We start from the raw sequence: 19,375 nt of genomic DNA, 5'->3' as shown, positions 1-19,375 counted from the left end.
ATACAAACTTCAGTTCACATATTTTCACTGATATTAGGCAACAAGTAAAGGGGATAGTAAGTAATATAGCAAAAATTTGTTCAGCTTATGTGCAGGGATGCGAGAAAATTCACTGAAATAAAAACAAAATTAATTCTAAAAGACCTACATTTGCATTCAGTACGCTTTCTATCTATATATATATATATATATATATATATATATATATATATATATATATATATATATATATATATATATATATATATATATATATATATATATATAAAATATACAATAATTGCAATACACAAATATTATTTTTAACAACAACTTAACTTTAAAAGTTTAAAATTTTGCACAAAGTATATTTTATAATAAAATAAAAACTGTCATGAAACGTCAATCAAATCTTTATTCACAATAATAAATTAAGAATAAGTAGTCGATATATGTGACGACGGTGTGTGTACAAAGTATAACAAAATCATTAAAAATTCATATTTATGCAAAAAATGTCAAGGATTACTATTCCATGCCAAAAACCATTCCGTTCGCCGACGAATTGATCCTAATTTATCTAAATTTCCGGCTTGAAATGGTTCCTAATATCCTCGCCGCCGCTCTTGAACGGCTTCTTGCTCTCGCTGAAGCCGTTCTGCTCCGACACGGGTATATCCTTGCGCTCGTCGCACTTCAAAGCGCTGCTCCGACCGAACCTGACCTCGTCGTTGCCGTCGATCACCGTCACTGAATCACTGAACTGCACACTGTTCGACCGACTCCTTTTAACACCGGAGACCTCATTCGGCGCCGGCTGACTCTTGGTCTTGGTGCTCAATTGAAGCGATAATCGTTTTCTTTTCCCTATCACTTTACCGTTCTTATTTTCAAAAGCTTTCTTCGCAGACGCACTCGCGGGACTACCTTCAGACTCGATCGTCTCGCAGTCGTCGAATTTTTGCATGCTCGAGGAGCCGTTTAACGCGACAAATGATTCAAATGAATCTAAAGAACTCCTCGCTTCCAATTCCGACACAGCTTTGTTTATAATAGCCACGTCCAGATCGATACCTTCCGGCTCTGGGGCAACCTCAACTTCTTTTTCTATGAGACTTTTATTTAACCGAGGTGTAGCTTTACTAGTCGTAGCAACAGGTGAATTGCTTATTCTTCTTTTATACTTACGTTTTAAATGTTTTAAACGAGGTTTCTTAGGTACGACTTCCTCCTAAAATAATCAGCATTGATTAAAACTACCACATTCTGAATAATTTTCAACATATAAACAACACTTTACCTGTTTCGGTTTGGCACCGATATATCCAGCACATCTTTTAGTACCGCATAAGCATTTCTTCTTATCGTCTCCGGCACATGCTAAATTGTAATTAAACGTAACTTCCGACCCCTAAATAATAAGAATATACTTTGAAAATCCATTAATCAAGTGTTGATATAATTTTTTTTTAAATATTACACTTACAGCTTCGACGTCTTTTAAAGCAAACAATCCTACTCTAGTATCACCGTTCACAGTCCACTTTTGGGTCTCACAATTTGGTTCACACGAATGATTCATAAATCTATACATAAAAAAGATTTCATATTACACAATGCATACAACAATTATAATTTGATAACAAAAAAAAAACTACTAATTACCGAGCTACGTTTCCTTTGGGACCAGCGTCAATCATTCTATCCTTGTCTAATGTTAAGAAATAATAGTTTTCATCCCTCATTTCTTGCCTTCTCGTCATTCTGCGCTGGAATTCAGTCTCGTCGATAACTTCACCGACGTATTCAATTACGAAATCGCCTAAAAATAAAAAAGGAACAATTTAAACATCCATTTTATAAAATAAATGTGCATTTAAAAAAATTTTGTACATTAAAAAAAGTTGTGTGCATTTCTAAATGACGGATACAGATTGCATTAGAAACTTTGCTTTGATCGTTGAAAAAAATATTTGCTACTTAAAAAGCGGATGATATGTGTATTAAAATGACAGATGAACTGTATCGGCAACGTCGCGAATACCAAAATACGAACCAAAAACGACCAACGCTTCTCTCTACTGGATTCCTTCATTTTTTACTCTTCGGCTTCCTACGACCTTAGCTTCGGCTCTACGACCTGACATCATCATTCATATTCATACGTAATACGTAAACAAAAGCGAGCACTGCTGACAGTTGACAGTTGTCAATAGCGGAAGACTGCAACGTTGCCACTTTTTGTATTTATTCTAATGCTAAAATCTATTTTATCGAATGATCGTTTCATATTTTTTAATGGTCACTATATAAAGCCAAAATATTTTATTCGATGCACAATACGAGATTATTCAATGCACCAAAAACAATGCACAAACATTTATTTTAAGATACAAAGTATTTCTCTCAATGTAGCAGTTAAATCGCATCCAAATAAAAAAATACACTACGATTTCAAATTTTTCCATGTTTAATATTGTGTAGAATCTATCATAAAATCAAAAATAATGCATAAATTGAACCAACATCTTAAAAGGTTGACTTCCCAAACTATCAAACATACCTTTTTTGATATCGACGAGTGCTTTCAGTCCCCAACCCCTATACGAAGTACGACTAGGCTCCAACGGAGGATACAGTCTTTTTTCAAAAGCTTGATTACCACACCTTTCACCAGCTGAACAAACACTCGGCGAACACTCAGTGAGCAGCATTCTAAAATGAAATTTAAAAAAAAACCATCAAATTGATTCAACAACACCAATAATCCAGACAGCAATAGACAAATACCTATTCAAACAATCCGTATCCGGAGCGCAAGGTTTCTCCGAGCTAGGATCACAATCACATCTAGAAACGCCACCTTTGGCTCCGAGTTTAGAAGTAGCTATAGCTCCACCTATCGCTCGGTTCACTTTCAACTTAACGTACTTAGGCGGTAGAAGACTAGACGACAACTCACTATCACCGGGACCTCTCCCTTTAAAACCTAATAAATAATTTTCAAAAATCACACTATTTCCAAAACAACAAAGAAAACGGTACTTGTAGATTATACGGACGCATCCGAGCATCGAATATAGACACCTACACTGACACTTACAAATACAGAGCAGTTACATGAATGACCTCTAGGTTTCACCAGCAGTTGAAGTAAAGTGACAATACACTACCAGTGATTGATGTTACATGGAATATTGATAAAAATCGAAAACGCATTTCACAACCTATAGAATCCATTTAAAGAGGTTCTCTCTACAATAAGGTAATACTAGCTTCTACCAGAACATATGTGAATAAGACATATAATATCTATATCGTAATCATCATTTATAGCCATTCACTAACCACTGCTGGATGAAGACCTCTCCAACACGCTTCCAACAATCTCATCCAACTCACTACACATTTTTCTAATTTCGTCTATCCATCTTCTTTGCGGTGTTCCTTTTACCCATTTACATTCTCTCGGGTACCATTCCAGAAATTATTTTATCTACGTGACCCGCTCATTGCCATTTCAATCTTTTCACTCTCTCCACTATATCCACTACCCTTGTCATACTCCTCTACCAAGTATGGAATGCCGAGCATGCAGCATTCCATACGGGGACGCGACAATTGGTGCAAGTCCAAAAGGTTCAACGACAAAATGTACCCGAAAATTAGTGCACTGACAAAATGTACCCGCGACAAAATGTCCACGGAAATAATGTTCAAGCGACAAAACGTTCAAAAATCCTAAATTTTCCTATTTTAATGGAAAAAGTAACTTTTTATTGTATTATATGTTATATATCTATCGATGTATATGGTACCTTTTATCGTATAGATCGCGGATGTTATTAAATTAGTATAAATTACAGGTGTTCTCAACCGCACCAACATATTCTTATTTAAATTGAACAATTACATTTTAAGCGAATGTCATTGTGACTCATTGAATGTCATTTTAAGATGTCATGGAATTAGTTTAAATGTTAGGGGTTCTTAGCCTAATTTTCGGGTACATTTTGTCGTTGAAGCTTTTGGACTTGCACCAATTGTCGTGTAACCATTCCATACATCTGTGAGTGCATTAGATTTTGTGTAGTTTAGATCTTGGGGTTCAGTGTCTAAGTTTGACACCCATACGTCATCACTGGCAAAACACATTGATCAAAGATCGTTTTATTTAGAAAGTGGCATTTTTGATTTATAAAAAAAAACAGAATTCATTCGTCCAAATGCACTCCATCTTTACTACCGGACATGACTATTATTTGTCCTAAATATAAATAATTACTGACTGCTTCTACTATTTTATCATCTAATATAGGTATGTACGTATAATGATCTATCCTTTAGTAAACATATTGACAATGTTGTAGCTCGAGCGTCGAAGGCCCTCGGGTTCGTCATCCGGTCCTCCAAATGCTTTACTTCTATTAAATCATACAAAATATTATATTGTGCATACGTAAGAAGTATTGTTGAGTTTGCATCCCAAGTTTGGAACCCAGAGTACTCTGGTGCAAGAGACAGATTGGAGCGCATTCAGAAGAGATTCTTGAGGTATATCAGTAGCCGTTTTGGATTATCCTATACTTCCTATGAAGATGCTTGTAGGTGTCAGCATCTACTTCCTTGTCAAAAGAAGGGAGATAGCTGACATCTCAACAATTTTGAACATCCTTAACGGCTCGATCGACTGTCCTCAATTATTGAGCAGACTACCATTGCGTGTGCCAAATAGAATGACTAGATGTAATGAGCTCCTTTACATACCTAATACTTTTTCTAATTATGGAAGAAGCTCATTCATATGGCGTGCAAGCTCCACCGTCAACACACTAATTTTAACAATTTCTATGTTTGACTTATTTAATATTAATGCTATACAAGCTAGAGTGATTATTACAAATTTGTTTTTCGATGATTAATTTTATTGAAAATTTACGATTGTGATTATGAATTTTTATTTTGATGTATTTATTTTGTCTTTTTGTTTTTTGTTATATATTATTTCATATTTTTTATCATATTATTATTCTTATTATTTTGATATTTTTATTATACTGTTATTTCTATTTTTTTCTTTTTGTTTTCTCTAACTATCTTACTCTATTATCATTTTTGTTTCTTATTTTAAATGTTTGAGCTTTTCTTTTTTTTTACCTATATGTGAAAATTATTAATGGTTTACTTAACATAATTATGTTTTTTTACTATCAATCTATGTAACTTTTTAAACTGTAAATTTTCCAAATAAATAAATAAATAAATAATAAGATTATTTGGGAAATGCGTTTTCGACTTTCATCGATACTGTTCACTGTAACATCAACCACTGGTTACATACTGTCACTTTACTAAAACAATTTGCGACACCTAGAGATCATTCATGTAAGTGCCGTGTATTTGTATAGGATAGTTTGTGTATGCTCGGATGCGCCCGTGTAACCAACGAGTACCCAAAAAAACTATACAGTTAATGGATTTTCGTTGTATACTTTTAATAATGGCAAACGCTTCTTGAGCTTGTTTGACTGCCGTCACGAAAGCGTTGTCCACTGCCGACTTCCTTCCTGAAGCGTGACCTGTGTCGCCTTCCTGGTACGGAAACACTCGTCCACCGTTGATCCAATAATGGTCGTATATTCCGAAAAACCTGACGGCAAACTGTCCCGGCTCGTGAGGGAGCGCCTTGATGTTCGGTGGAATGTCGACAGGATGCAGCACGAGCGCTGGCCACCACCGATAGTGACCGAGCTTGACCCAAACGAGCTCTTCGTACAACGGAAGACGACCCGTCTCGCAATCCTCACATATATAACCGCCTGAAATACATCAATATTATAATATTAGTATTGTAACACTAGTGTGATAAGTAGAGCCTTCAATGACGAATCGTCAAAACCTTCAGGCAAAGGAACGTTGAGACATTCTGCGTGGACGGACGTAGGACAGGTCTCGCAGCATACTAGCGTACCGCCTTTAGCGCAGATGAAACACCACGCCGTGTTGATGTGACACGTCCTTCCTGATCTGAAGAATAAAAACATTCACAATTATAGAAGCTTCGATATTACAAGACGTACATAATAGTGAAGATAATGGATTTTCGTTACACACGGACGATCCATTTTCTACTCACTTCAAATTGTTATGTCTCGGGCAAATAATCTGCGATGCAGTTATCAGACGGGTTCCGGCGGGGACGCATTGTGTGAAGCAGTGATAAGTCGCCGGACACCGTACGCACTTTGCAAGCTTATCTCCGGAAAATCTAGTCTTACATCCTTGAGGATCGTCAGAAACGCACGTGTGACAAACGTGCCGTGGACACGACAAAGCCTCTGTATGCCTCTTGTTCATAGCTTTTGTGATGGTGCAAGTAGAGTACTTGGTCTGCGGCCACACCTTCAAACACTCGGGGTGATAGAATTGGTGACAGTGGATGATATTGCACCTCTGTCGGTACTCGTCTCCGGTCTTTGGCTGAGTTGCCGACTTGCAGACGAAGCACAGCGGCACTTCGAAATTCAAGCAATGGTTGCATTTGAAGATCTCGGCTTCCAACGCGTCGTCTTTCTTTTTGTTTTTGGTGATCTTTACGTCGACGATGACGCACTGGCCGGCTTTTATGTTGCTCCAATCGCAGTCGTCGCTGGAGGAGATCGAAGACGATTCCATGTCTATACAGCTCTCGCTCTCCATCAGCTCCATCATTTTCTGGGACATCTGATTCTCAAAGTCAATTACACTCTGGTCCATCAGCTCGATTGTGTCAGAGTTGACATTGGTTGAAGCGTCGTCACCTTCGTTTGACGCCGGACTCGGAGAAGTGTCTCCGTAGCCGTTCAGAATGAATCTGTAGTCTTCGAATTCGTCGCTGCAATCTTCCGAAGTGCCGCTGTTTGTTTTCGAGTCCGCTTTTTCTTCTTTCGGTCTGCCTCTCTTCTTGCGTTTCTTCAATAGGGAACCGCCCGATTCTGGTACAGGTTCCGGCTCCAACTCCTTTCTAACACACTCGATGTGGAACATCCTCTGACACGGTCCTTTACATTTGACTAAATTACTTGGAGATTCGCATATTTCGCACACCTTTTCTTTGGACATCCCTTTGAATATATTTGGCTTGACTATCTTCAACGATTCCATGTACATTTCAGACCTTATTGTCGACGATGACTTATTCAACGCCTTGTTGATTTCATCGACATCCACTTTCACCATCTCTTCTTTCACATCCACATGACTGCTAGAATTCTCTTTGACTTTGACTTCCACGTCTTTGATTTTGACTTTATCAGATAACGGTGCATCGAAATCGGAATCGCTATCTGCAGTATCCGAATCCCAACCCACGAAATAAGACGTAACCGCCTTCTTTCTGGTGTACCGTTCCAAGCCAGTGGTAGGACTTTGACTAGAATCCCTCGACTCGGAGTGTGGCTTCCTCAATTTTTTTATTGGAGGCGGTAATATATCTTCAGCCATACCTTTAACAAGGCATACCGAGTTACTGTTCTTCATCTCGTCGGCCATTTGATTCTCACCGTACTCCCAGACTTGATACAGATAAGATACGAGATCGCTTTCACTTAATGCGGGATTTTCATCCATGATGGAATCCCTCTTCAAAGATAGGAACTGTTGGAACTTTGGATTGCCATACTTATCACCATTCTTCGTCACCTTTGGAACATCATCCGATGCAGCTTTCTCTGGTTTCACAATATCGGAAGTGTCGCTGTTTTCATCATTGGATATTTTAGGTTCTATTTTTAAGTCAGCCTTTCGTTTCCGTCCCCGTTTATTTGGCACTATGGGAAACACCAGTTCGCTATCATTATTATTTAGAGGTTCCGAAATGGATTGATCTTGTTCAACTGGTTCATCTTCTGTTTCGATTATAATTTTGGTAATGATTTCTATTTCCGAAGAACTTTCATTATTTGGTAATGTTTTATCGCGAGATTTCGCTACATTCTTACGTTTCTTAAGAGGAATTGGCGAATCGACATTATTAGGTTTACTTTTATCGGAAACTGGCGACGTTACCGTCTCTGACTCGAGTTGATTCTTCAACGGCGCTTTCGCTTTAGAAAGCCATCTATCCATATGAGTTTGACTAATCTTCTTCTCAAATTTGGGGCTACAATCAGAATGAATTGTTCTATCCAGAAGCGAACCATTTTCTTGTATAATTGGTTTAACGTCTTCAGAAAATAAACTATCAAAAAGAGATTCACTCAGAGATCCATTTGGATCATTCTCAATTTTAATCTTCGGCTCCTTCTTATTTTTTGACTTTGGTGTCTTTTTTACACTATTAGTGGTAGTGCAAAGCATATTAAATAAAAAGTTCTCTCGAAGTTCTGGAGGTCGCCGCAAAAGCATTTCAGCTTCACTCACGGCAGAACGCCATTTGGTCTGCTTACTTTGCCGAATTTCAAAAGCAGCACAATACTTCGGATCCTTTTTTCTCATCTAAAAAAAATATGAATCAGATCTCATATTTAAATTAGTAATGAAAATAAATAAAAAATCAATACCTCTGGAGTAAGTTCCGATTTAATTGTATTGAAATCATCCAAACCGTTGAAACGCATCAAAAGATTGCTTATCAACCAACTATGTCTTCCATTATCAGCAAAAAATGTCACGTGCATAACATAAGATGGAACAACCGACCTTCCGATCGCTGAAAAAAAATGCATACACATTAAAATATCGACAAAAAATATATAAATAAATTTTTAACACATGCGCATACTTTTTTTCCGAACAAACATGTCATTTACAGGATCTCTGGTGATTAAACAAGGCCACAGAGGATGTGCTCCGACACGTGCCCAGGCGAGCTCGCCGACTACCCAACCACAAGCCAGCTCGTCAGCTAAAAACAAGCTATTGACATTTTCCTCGGGTTCATTTTCGATTTTTATCTTAGAAATCAACGGATCATTTTCAAAATTGGTGAAATCGGCTTCTGAATCAAAATTCAAATTGCTCTTGGAAAGATCGCTCTTCTTTGGCGAGCATTGAAATATACCTTGTGGGGATTTCTTTAATACGATTTTATCCACAGGGGACAAGGAACGTTCGGGTTTCACCGGACTAGTTTCACTTTTGATAGGAGAGAACATACTTCGCATGAGATTCGCCGTCTCTTCCTTTTTATTCTTCTTCTGAATGAGATCCTTCCGCACGTATACCTTAACATTACCCTTGCCGGACGTCGAACTGCAAGGAGTCGACGTCAACTTCGAGAATGCATCTGGACTGAGCGAGCACTTTTTATCTGGAGATCTTTTCTTTGGCGACACACTCCTCATCGTCTTCACCGGAGCCATCAGCAATTTCTGACTGTCGTACGACGAGCCAATCAAAAAATCAGTTATGGTCTTCTGCTTTCTGTTTCGACCGTAGCGGCTTATGTTTTGCAACGGACTGCCGTCGTCGAAGAGACTAGGACTCTTCGAAGTCTTCGAAGAGCACGACTGATTGGACGCGTTGCTAAAGTCGCCGGATCCGTTCAAGAGATGCACCGAACCGTTTAGCTCAGCACTAGCATTGACGACATCAACCGAATCCATCTCGTTTTCAACCATACAGAGAGGGCCTTTCTTAATTGTCATCGCCTAATGTTAGAAAATCGGCAACACTGAAACAATTTATTTTATTATGTTATTCTTTCAGATTTGATTTCAATAAATCAGTATTGGATTACTTTCTATTATACTTATTATATTAAGAAAATGCTATATTTGTTTTGATTTGATGAACTTACATAAGTATCAAATTCTAAAAACTACTGCATTGGTGAAACCAAATACAGTAATACTTCAGTTATCGAAATCAGCTGCCTAAGTTCAAAATTTATGACAAAACTATACATTGAACAGTTTGTAAATATAAAATGAAACGACGATCTAAATATGCAGAATGAAAATTCTATATATGGAAATTTTTAATTGAATCTTTGCCGTGTCGGTTCAGTTCCATTATTCGTAATCACATTTATGAATACTTAATAGGAAACATATCTCGTTTGATAAACATATTTACATATTAGTAAATGACATAAAAAAAATACGAACGTGATAATTTTGAATCGTATATAAAACTATTGGTTTTACCCGGCTTTGCTCGGTATTTGTAATATAAACCGCTTAAACATGGCAACATTAAATTAGTAAACATTTTAATAAATTTATTATTTGAATAATTTTGTTTCATTAAAATTTATCGGAATATTCATTTGTTTTTTTATTAAATTTAATGTATAGATTCTACGAAGCAACAATAGTTACATATATAAAAAGTCTCTTTCCAAATTATATATTAGATATTAGATGGCAGGTTTAATACAAATTTATTTACAATTAAATAAATAATAATCACATTGCAGATTAATAATTTTAAACCCGATTCACTAAAGTATAACAAAGTTTGTTTAATAATCAAAATTTAAATAACAGCGAATAATTTAAAAACAAATGAGTCAATTTCCTACACATCAACGTAATTCCCAAACATAATACACAACCAAAAACACGACTTAAAAAACGCTTCATACAAACACAACATTAAATCCACGGTTTAACTTCAAAAACCAGATTTATATTTACAATCCGAATAAAATCTTAAATGCATGTGTACCATTCTTGACACATTCGCATACATACGGTCGTGGGAAACATCCAGAAAGTGAGGTTAGAACCGGGCGAGGCGGGAGAGCGACACTTCAGGCGCGACCACACAACAATCGGGGGCTCCTTCGCGCTACTGACCGTACATACGTTCAGCAGGCGAGGGGCGGAGGCTCCTCGGACGGGGCTCCTCGAGCGGCCCCAACCGCCGATACAAACCGGCGAAAAGGAACGCTGGGCGACACTAGCGCCACGCCGCTCTCGAGCAAACTAGCAAACACCCCCTCCCCTTCACCCCGGCACCGACACGAGGGGCGAAGCGCCCGCCGCCAAAGCGCGCTCTACTGCACCGACCCATCTTTCCCGCCATATTGAATTTCACGCGTCCGCCGCTAGGTGGCGCCACCGCGCCCGTCCGACCACCACACATACTCCAAACCCTCACTCATCATCAGAGCGGGCGCGGAAGTGTCGAACCGGCCGCAAATACGAATTGGATCCGCGCGCGCATACTATTACCGTGATTGTAAGTCCGGCGTGGCGATTGGGGCCGAATTCGAATGCGCATTTGACAGTTGCAATTCGGCGCCCAAATGTGCAGCTGCGCTCGCCCGGGTGTGGTAACCTCTGGATGTGGACCGGATTCCAGTCGAGGGTTCGCTCAGCGCCGTCGGGCGAGGAACGGGGCGCGGCGGGTGCAAGACAATGGCGATGGCGATGGCGATGGCGATGGCGATGGCGACGCGGCGTCCATTGTCTGGCTGGTGCTAATGCTAGTGCTAGTGCCTGCTGCTAGGACAGTGGAGACGGGAGAGCACTCACCTGACGCGGCCCAGGTGTGCGCAGGCCATCTCGACGAGGTCTGATGTGTCCCTGGGATGCGTGGAGAAGAAAGAGAGAGCGCTGGGTGGAGTGTGGGGGTCGAGGGTGGTCCGTCCAGCAGCCACCGGTCGTCGGTGCGACGCTCACGACGGTAAAGCAGGCGCCTGCTTGAGGCCGCCTACATATTGACCCGCCGCGCTCCCCTCGCACAAATGTCCGACAAAATATTCATGGCGAACGCTCTAAATACGCTCGCAAACGCTACGCCAACATCCACATCGAGTCCTACACGAATCGCACATGAAACATCACACCAAATTTCATTTCACACCGAAGCGATTCGCCTACAATTCGCCGATCACAATATGCAAAATGTATCCACAAACGAGACACCCAATGGCGCTTTGTCTCCATGAAAAACATTCACATTGATAATGTTATTTCAATCGAATCGCTTCGGCCTAGTTTTCACTCGTCGAAATACATACGATTATCATACAGCAATGCAAAAAGTCTTCGAAATTACTAATGCCGAATTCCAATACGTATCGAACGTCTTGAAAAGTCTCCTCATTACACGTTACACTACATACACAAGTTACCATCCAATTTGATAATGTAATTACAATCAAAATGACTCGTCCTAGTTTTCACTCGTCGAAATTCATACGATTATCATACAGCAATGCAAAAAGTCTTCGAAATTACCAATGCTGAATTCCAATACGTATCGAATGTCTAGAAAAGTCTCCTGAATACACGTTGCATTACATACACAAGTTGCATTCAATTTGATAATGTAATTACAATCAAAATGACTCGTCCTAGTTTTCACTCGTCGAAATACATACAGCAATTCAAAAAGTCTTCGAAATTCCGAATGCCGAATTCCAATACGTATCGAATGTCTCGAAAAGTATCCTGAATACACGTTGCATTCAATTTGATAGTGTAATTACAATCAAAATGACTCGTCCTAGTTTTCACTCGTCGAAATACATACGATTATCATACAGCAATTCAAAAAGTCTTCGAAATTCCGAATGCCGAATTCCAATACGTATCGAATGTCTCGAAAAGTTTCCTGAATACACTTTGCATTCAATTTGATAATGTAATTACAATCAAAATGACTTGTCCCAGTTTTGACTCGTCGAATCATATACGATTGCGATACAGAAATGTAAATAGTCTGAAATATTACGACTGGGGAACTGCAATACGTATTTAACATCTTAAAAAGTCTTATGAGTGCATATTTCCAGTACATCCATGAGTTACACTCATTTTCACGACATGAATACATTCAAACGTTACGTGTAAGTTTTCACTCGTCGAAATACATACGATTACCATACAGCAATGCAAAAAGTCTTCGAAATTCCCAATGCCGAATTCCAATACGTATCGAACGTCTCGAAAAGTCTCCTCAGTACACGTTGCATTACATACACAATTTGCATCCAATTTGATAATGTAATTACATTCAAAATGAATCGTCCTAGTTTTGACTCGTGGAATCATATACGATTGCGATACATCAATGCAAAAAGTCTAAAATATTCCGACTGGCGATCTGCAATTCGTATTTAACATCTTGAAAAGTCTTATGAGTGCGTGTTGCAGTACATCCATAAGTTACACTCATTTTGACGATATGATTACATGCAAACGTTATGTGTAAGTTTTACTTCGTTGAAATATATACGATGACGATTCAGCGAAACAAAAAGTGTAAGATATTACGATTGTTGATATCTAACTCATAATGAAAAGTTTTATTGGTACTTGGTGCATTGCCTCTACAAGCTGTATGCATTAATTTTAATGATATGATTACCATCAAACATTACGTATTGTTTTTGAATCATCGAAATATATACGATTACCATATAGCAATATAAAAAAAATTTCCAATGATAAGCAATATAAATAAAAACATGAAAAAAGTCTTCTCTGTACATATTTAATAGTATCAATGAAAAATATCAATTTTGATGATATAATTAAAATCAAACATTACGTACTGATTTTGAATCTGTAAAATACACACGATTACTGTAAAGTAATACAAAAAGTCTTGAATTTTACGAATAAATTATAAAAAGTCTCGTTGGTTGTTGGTGCATTGTGTAACATTAATTTTGGTAAGATAATAACAATCAAACCTAACATATTGGTTTTAATTCTCAAAAATAAATACGATGACGATACAGTATTGCAAAAAGTGTTTTAATACAAAAGATTCAACTGATAAATTTAACTCCATATAAAATACCATCGAAAACCTTTCTGCTGCTTGGTGCATGGTATCCATAACAAATATTAATTTTAATGTCTAATTAAAATCAAACATTACGTACTGATTTTGTGATTCGTCAAAATACATACGATGACGATACAGTGGTGCAAAAAGTTTTGAATGTTACGATTGTTGAATTCTAAATCATCATATAAAGTATTATTGGTAATTAATTGGTGCATTGTATCTATAAGCAATAATTATTTTGATAATGCATATATGTAATTACAATGAAACGATACGTGTTGTTTTTTATTCGTCGAAATACACACGATGACGATACAGTAGCGCAAAAAGTGTTTTAATTTAAAAGTTTCAACTAATAAATTTAACTCCATCAAAAATCTTCTTTAAACCTCGTGCAAATAATCCAAAACCAATCTTAAAATTCACAATCTAATATTACGTGTGAGTTTATATTCGTCGGAATACATACGATGACGATACAGTGGTGCAAAAAGTGTAACATGTTACATAAACACCATCGAAAAATTTCTTGGTATTTGGAAAAGTCGTATTCATGAAAAATCTGCAGATTATTTAAAATCCAATTTTAGATGTTAAGTTTGATTCATCGAAATACTTGCGATACAGAAATGTAATAAAAAGTACCATGTTTCAACTGATAATCTTGATACGTAGTACGTTACATCGACCCCTGTAATACTCAGAATGTTCCATGCCAATAGTAATTCATACGAAGACAATTCAGAGATATTACATGTTACGAGTGACGAACTATAAATACTCAATACATATTACATAGTGACAATAAACAGTATTCAAATTTTTTCATTTGTTTTACTTCGTACAATGTTAAAGCAGTTCGAAAAATATTAGATTTAAATATTGGGGCAAAATTAACAATCGTATATTTTATAATTTTCAATTTGGAATAATTTTTTTATATTGATTGTTTGCATATGTAATAAATATTCTTATTTAAATACTCAAATTTTAATTCGAAAACCAAACTGGTGAATAATACGACATTTTTGTAAGCTATTGGTTGGTTACAAGTATAATACCTGTGCTTAATGTACAACATGACCCTGAAATGATTAGCATGAGCTCAACACTAAATCTCATGCTAGGGGAAAAGAGTACACATTACATTATAAAAGACCAAAATAAACCATTCCAATTCTAAATCATATCTGCATTAATGTTTACTTATGTACAGTATAAGTAGATACTCAAGTACTACATATATCCATACATACATACACGCATACGCGAAGTTGAATATGAGTCGACTTCAATACCAATAAAATCAATACCAAGTGTTTGTTCCACATAACAAATTTGATTCGTTTTAATACCAATCCTCGAAATCATGATTGTTTTCCATAACATATCAATTCAATCTGTCAGTTTTGATATCTGTAATATAATGTTAACCAATTGGTAGGTATATTTTAAGCATTTAATCTAATATATCTTTCGAAAGAGACTTTGTATGTACGTATGTAAGTTTTGGTTCGTAGAATCCGTGACGTCAAATTTAATAAAAAAACAAATGAATATTCAAATACATTTTAATAAAATAAAACTATTCAAATGAATTTCATAAAATGTTTACAATTAGACTAGTCATGTTTAAGCGGATTATATTACAAATTTTATTTTTTTAATTTATACCAGGAAGGCCTAACAGGTATTATTTGATACAAGTATTATTATAGAAAGAAAATACATATCAATTAACATCCACAGAGACATTTATGGTCAAATTTGTAAATTTGCATAATTTTATACAATTCAGTGAAATTTGAGATTGCTGAAAACTCGAGATTTGCGAGAAAATTGGTAAGGTTGCCAATTTGTTGGAACCGTTTCAATGAAAATCCGATAAATTGGCAAACTCTTATAGGAAACGATCGATTTGGAGTCACAAATTCAAGGTCTGGACAACAGAAAAAATAAGTGACCACTTTGTCCAAAGCATTATATACTAACCACTAGTATATTCTGCTGGTTAAATACTGAGCCAGGTAAAACCACTAGTATTATATACTTCAAGGTTAATTTAAAATACTGACCAAATAAATGCTTGATATACTTATTTGTTTGAATAGATAGAATTGAATGAATTAAAAAAGTATATAATATGTACAATACAATTTTTCAAATCATATATTTGTTTTAATTTGCACGAAGGCTTCAAACGTTAGAACGATAAATTTAGCTGATTGCAGTTTTCATTGAGGTTAATGTGAATCTGCACAAATATACTCCATTTCTCGTATGTATGTATATAATCTGTAGTTTGCATATGCATATGCTTGCATCGCGCAGACACCATAGATGTAGTTTTGCAAAAGGGAACCAATTTGCAAAAGTGATATTTTGACGACCACAATTTATTTGATCATTTTGTATGAAATGTGAAACAAATTTCAAAAATTTTATTTCAAATTACACAAAAAATAGTAAAATTAAGCATTTTTATTTAATAAATACTGTTGTTCTATTTTGTTAGCTTGAGTTAGTGCGTCCATTTTATGGATTTGATAAACATTTTGAACCCATGTGTATTATTACGCGACGCCACTGTGTTCAATGAATTGGAAGAGCAGAGACAATACACGGTTTAATAATAGACTATAACTTTTTGCTTAGAGATTTTCTCGCGTTATTTATAAACTGATGTTTGTCGTGTCACATTTTCTGAAGCGTACTTTACTCTCGTTCATTATTCATGTTAGTTTTATGCATTCAAATTAAATTTGACCTATTGATTTTTTTTTTTTTTTTGTAATTTTTAAAACACAATTTTAATCATCCATATAAAATTGAACTATCAAAACAAATAAGCTTACTTAAATCATCACAACCGTATTTAAAAAAAATAATACTATAGACAATGTACTCATATGTACATTTGTAATGTATTAATGTATACGACACTGTAAATATGTACGACTAAAAACTTGCTTTAAACCACACATTCTCCAACTGATACAACATTGCGAAATATTTACACACACTAGGCATAATCAATAGTATTTATTGAACTATAACTTTCATACATTCATTTGAAAAATATCTTACAATAAATAATCAGTAATATCGTGTAGTTATTCCAAATTAATACTATCATAAATTGAGTTTGTCTGCAGAAAATTGTGATAAGCACACATTGTTATCACCGTGAACGAAGTCACATTCTTAATTTTTACACATTTTTTAACATGTGTACATGTGCTCGGGCATACCGTATATTTCAATTAATTAGAAACATATTAATATACACTATATTATTTAATATTGACTATACATATAAGTACGTATATATTCAGTCATAAAAATATGTATCCGAATGCATGTACTTACACTATCGGAATTGATCTTATTCTGTATAGCACCGGTATATGATAATAATAATATAGTTGTAAAATGTTACTTCATACATTACATATGTGATGAAAGTAAATTTATATACAAACTTTTATATCAAAGAATATGTAACAAAACAGATTATGTACAGATTGCCAAAATTTTGTGTAATATAATTTGTTTACATGCTTATAATCAAGAGAACTATCATCATAACAGGATTCACGGCTAAATATAGTAATTGTTCCACATCTGTGGGCTAAAAAAAACATACAAAGTAACACATACAATATGCAAGTATGTACATAAATATCTTTCACTTTCCATTAGTGTTTATTGGTAAAAAAATATATTAAATTTTAACAATGAATTACAATTCATGTAATAATGCAAAATCAATGACGACATGTTTACAATAAATAAAATAATCTATCTAAATATAACAACGTGCAAAAATTATAATTAAAGTAATTGTTGTAATTGATTTAAATTAAAATTTCATACCAATACAATACCAAACTTGTCTTCTTAATTTGAGTGTTTAATTGAAATAGTTATGGTTGTTTAAAATTGAAAAAAAGTATAAAACCTCATGTACATATATGAAAGTAAGAAATTAATTAAAAAATTTGCTTTCTGATCATCGTTAAGAATTTGCATAAGATGAATAGTGATTTTTTAAAAATAAAAACAGTAATATTCAGGGAGCCTTGTGTATACACAATGTTGCTGCTGTTGACTACGTTTCAATAGCATAATATTTAAGCTTCTGTGTATTTTATTTTCGATGCTATTTTTAATGTTAATAATAATATTAAAAATATCATTTCAAATAATATTTTTGGGATTTTTTTTTATATACATACATACATATGTACATACTATACATATATATTGTGTTTTTATATATATATATATATATATATATATATATATATATATATATATATATATATAAAAACACAATATATATATATATATATATATATATATATATATATATATATATATATATATATATATATATATATATATATATATATATATATATATATATATATATATATAAAAACACAATATATATGTATAGTACGTATGTTTTTTTTTTTTTGATTTTTAAATGCTTTCTATTATTACTAAATTATGTTCACAATACATCTTATATCTATTTTAATAGCTAATGATGTACTGATCATTTTCTATTTTACAATTTTAAATTAATTTTGTTAGTAATCATAGTATTATATTATTATAATGTTAATATGTACAGCTTAATAGGAAAAAGAGCTCAAAAACCTATTGCCAATAAATGGTAAATTTAAAAAATGCTATCAATTAGCATTGAACAGGAGCACCATCGAGGTCATAAAAATTTCTCGGTAATATCGCAGGGTTTTTATGCTTTAACCTGAAATTCCAATTATCCAACGGCTTCAGAATGACCAATAACTGTAGTGTATTAACTTATCTATAACGTTTTTATGTCTAAAACATTTTTTTATACAATTTTTTTTACGAAAATATTTTGTGTTTGTATTCCATAACGCTCGTGAAGTCATCAGTCAACATCTTGACCTTTAATATTTTGAACGTCAATTTCACCTTTCCAAATAACTACAAATAACTACCGAAAACAATTCTAGGCGAAGATGTAATCTACAATGTATCATATCAGATATATAAGTTGCTTTTTTACTCGTATCATTGGTCCGTTTTTCGATGACGACTTTGCTATAGCCATAACATTCGAGGTATTAATGTGTCAAATCTTATGTAATTAGAATCTAATTTTTGTCATTATTTCAACAGTCGGCCGATGTATCATCGAAAGATTTATTCAATTGAGATGATATAAGGAAAACGCTTCAGTTATTTTCCACAGTAGGTATATTAATTTGTCACTCGAATGAATTGGGTCACTTGGATACATCAGTGCTGATTATATTGGCCAAATAATATATAATATATCGTATTGAACAGGAGTACTATCGAGGAACAAAATTTTCTCAGCAATGTTACAGGATTCTTATTTTTACTAACTTCTTCTTACTTTTACTTACGATATCTAGTCAAAAGAAATTTGGGTTCTTATTTAAATATTACATCCAATCTGATAACTACATACATATCAGTGGCAATTCGTTCACATGGGCTGCAGTAAAATACATCGTAAAATAATAAATAATAGTAAAATAATAATAATAATAGTAAAATAATAATACCGCTCAGTTCAGTACATGCAGTAAAATACATGCTATTTGATCATCAGTATGATTAACGAGCTACTAAAACC

General features: G+C 34.8%; 1 protein-coding gene across 3 annotated transcripts; it reads right to left on the bottom strand.

Moving 5' to 3' along the window:
- Window positions 1-282: 282 nt before the first annotated feature.
- Window positions 283-12,053, bottom strand: NSD (Nuclear receptor binding SET domain protein). Of its 3 annotated transcripts, none has more exons than XM_077437203.1 (12): window positions 11,442-12,053; window positions 8,741-9,631; window positions 8,520-8,668; window positions 6,116-8,454; window positions 5,879-6,006; window positions 5,472-5,798; window positions 2,770-2,968; window positions 2,543-2,694; window positions 1,645-1,801; window positions 1,466-1,565; window positions 1,280-1,390; window positions 283-1,210 (listed from the first exon to the last, which is right to left on the bottom strand). In XM_077437203.1, exons 2-12 carry the CDS (start codon window positions 9,603-9,605, stop codon window positions 560-562), a joined length of 5,178 nt encoding a protein of 1,725 aa, XP_077293329.1. In that variant the 5' UTR covers window positions 9,606-9,631; window positions 11,442-12,053; the 3' UTR covers window positions 283-559. The 3 variants fall into 3 exon arrangements, with proteins under 3 accessions (XP_077293329.1, XP_077293331.1, XP_077293330.1); XM_077437205.1 differs by having other exon boundaries at window positions 11,139-11,594; XM_077437204.1 differs by lacking the exon at window positions 11,442-12,053 and adding an exon at window positions 10,656-11,397.
- Between the last annotated feature and the right edge of the window lie 7,322 nt (window positions 12,054-19,375).

The sequence above is a fragment of the Arctopsyche grandis genome, chromosome 8, assembly GCF_051622035.1.
Source record: "Arctopsyche grandis isolate Sample6627 chromosome 8, ASM5162203v2, whole genome shotgun sequence".
In the NCBI taxonomy this organism is placed as follows: domain Eukaryota; kingdom Metazoa; phylum Arthropoda; class Insecta; order Trichoptera; family Hydropsychidae; genus Arctopsyche; species Arctopsyche grandis.
The sequence above is the reverse complement of the archived record's forward strand: the minus strand, read 5'-3'. Positions and strand labels throughout refer to the sequence as shown.

What these genes read in the sequence shown, in the direction of transcription:
- NSD (XM_077437203.1), bottom strand. Translation starts at nt 9,605, where the DNA reads ATGACAATTAAGAAAGGCCCTCTCTGTATGGTTGAAAACGAGATGGAT. An exon ending in CCGAGACATAACAATTTGAA is followed by an intron (nt 6,007 to 6,115) that starts GTGAGTAGAAAA and finishes TTTATTCTTCAG; the next exon opens with ATCAGGAAGGACGTGTCACA. An exon ending in CAACGTTCCTTTGCCTGAAG is followed by an intron (nt 5,799 to 5,878) that starts GTTTTGACGATT and finishes GATGTATTTCAG; the next exon opens with GCGGTTATATATGTGAGGAT.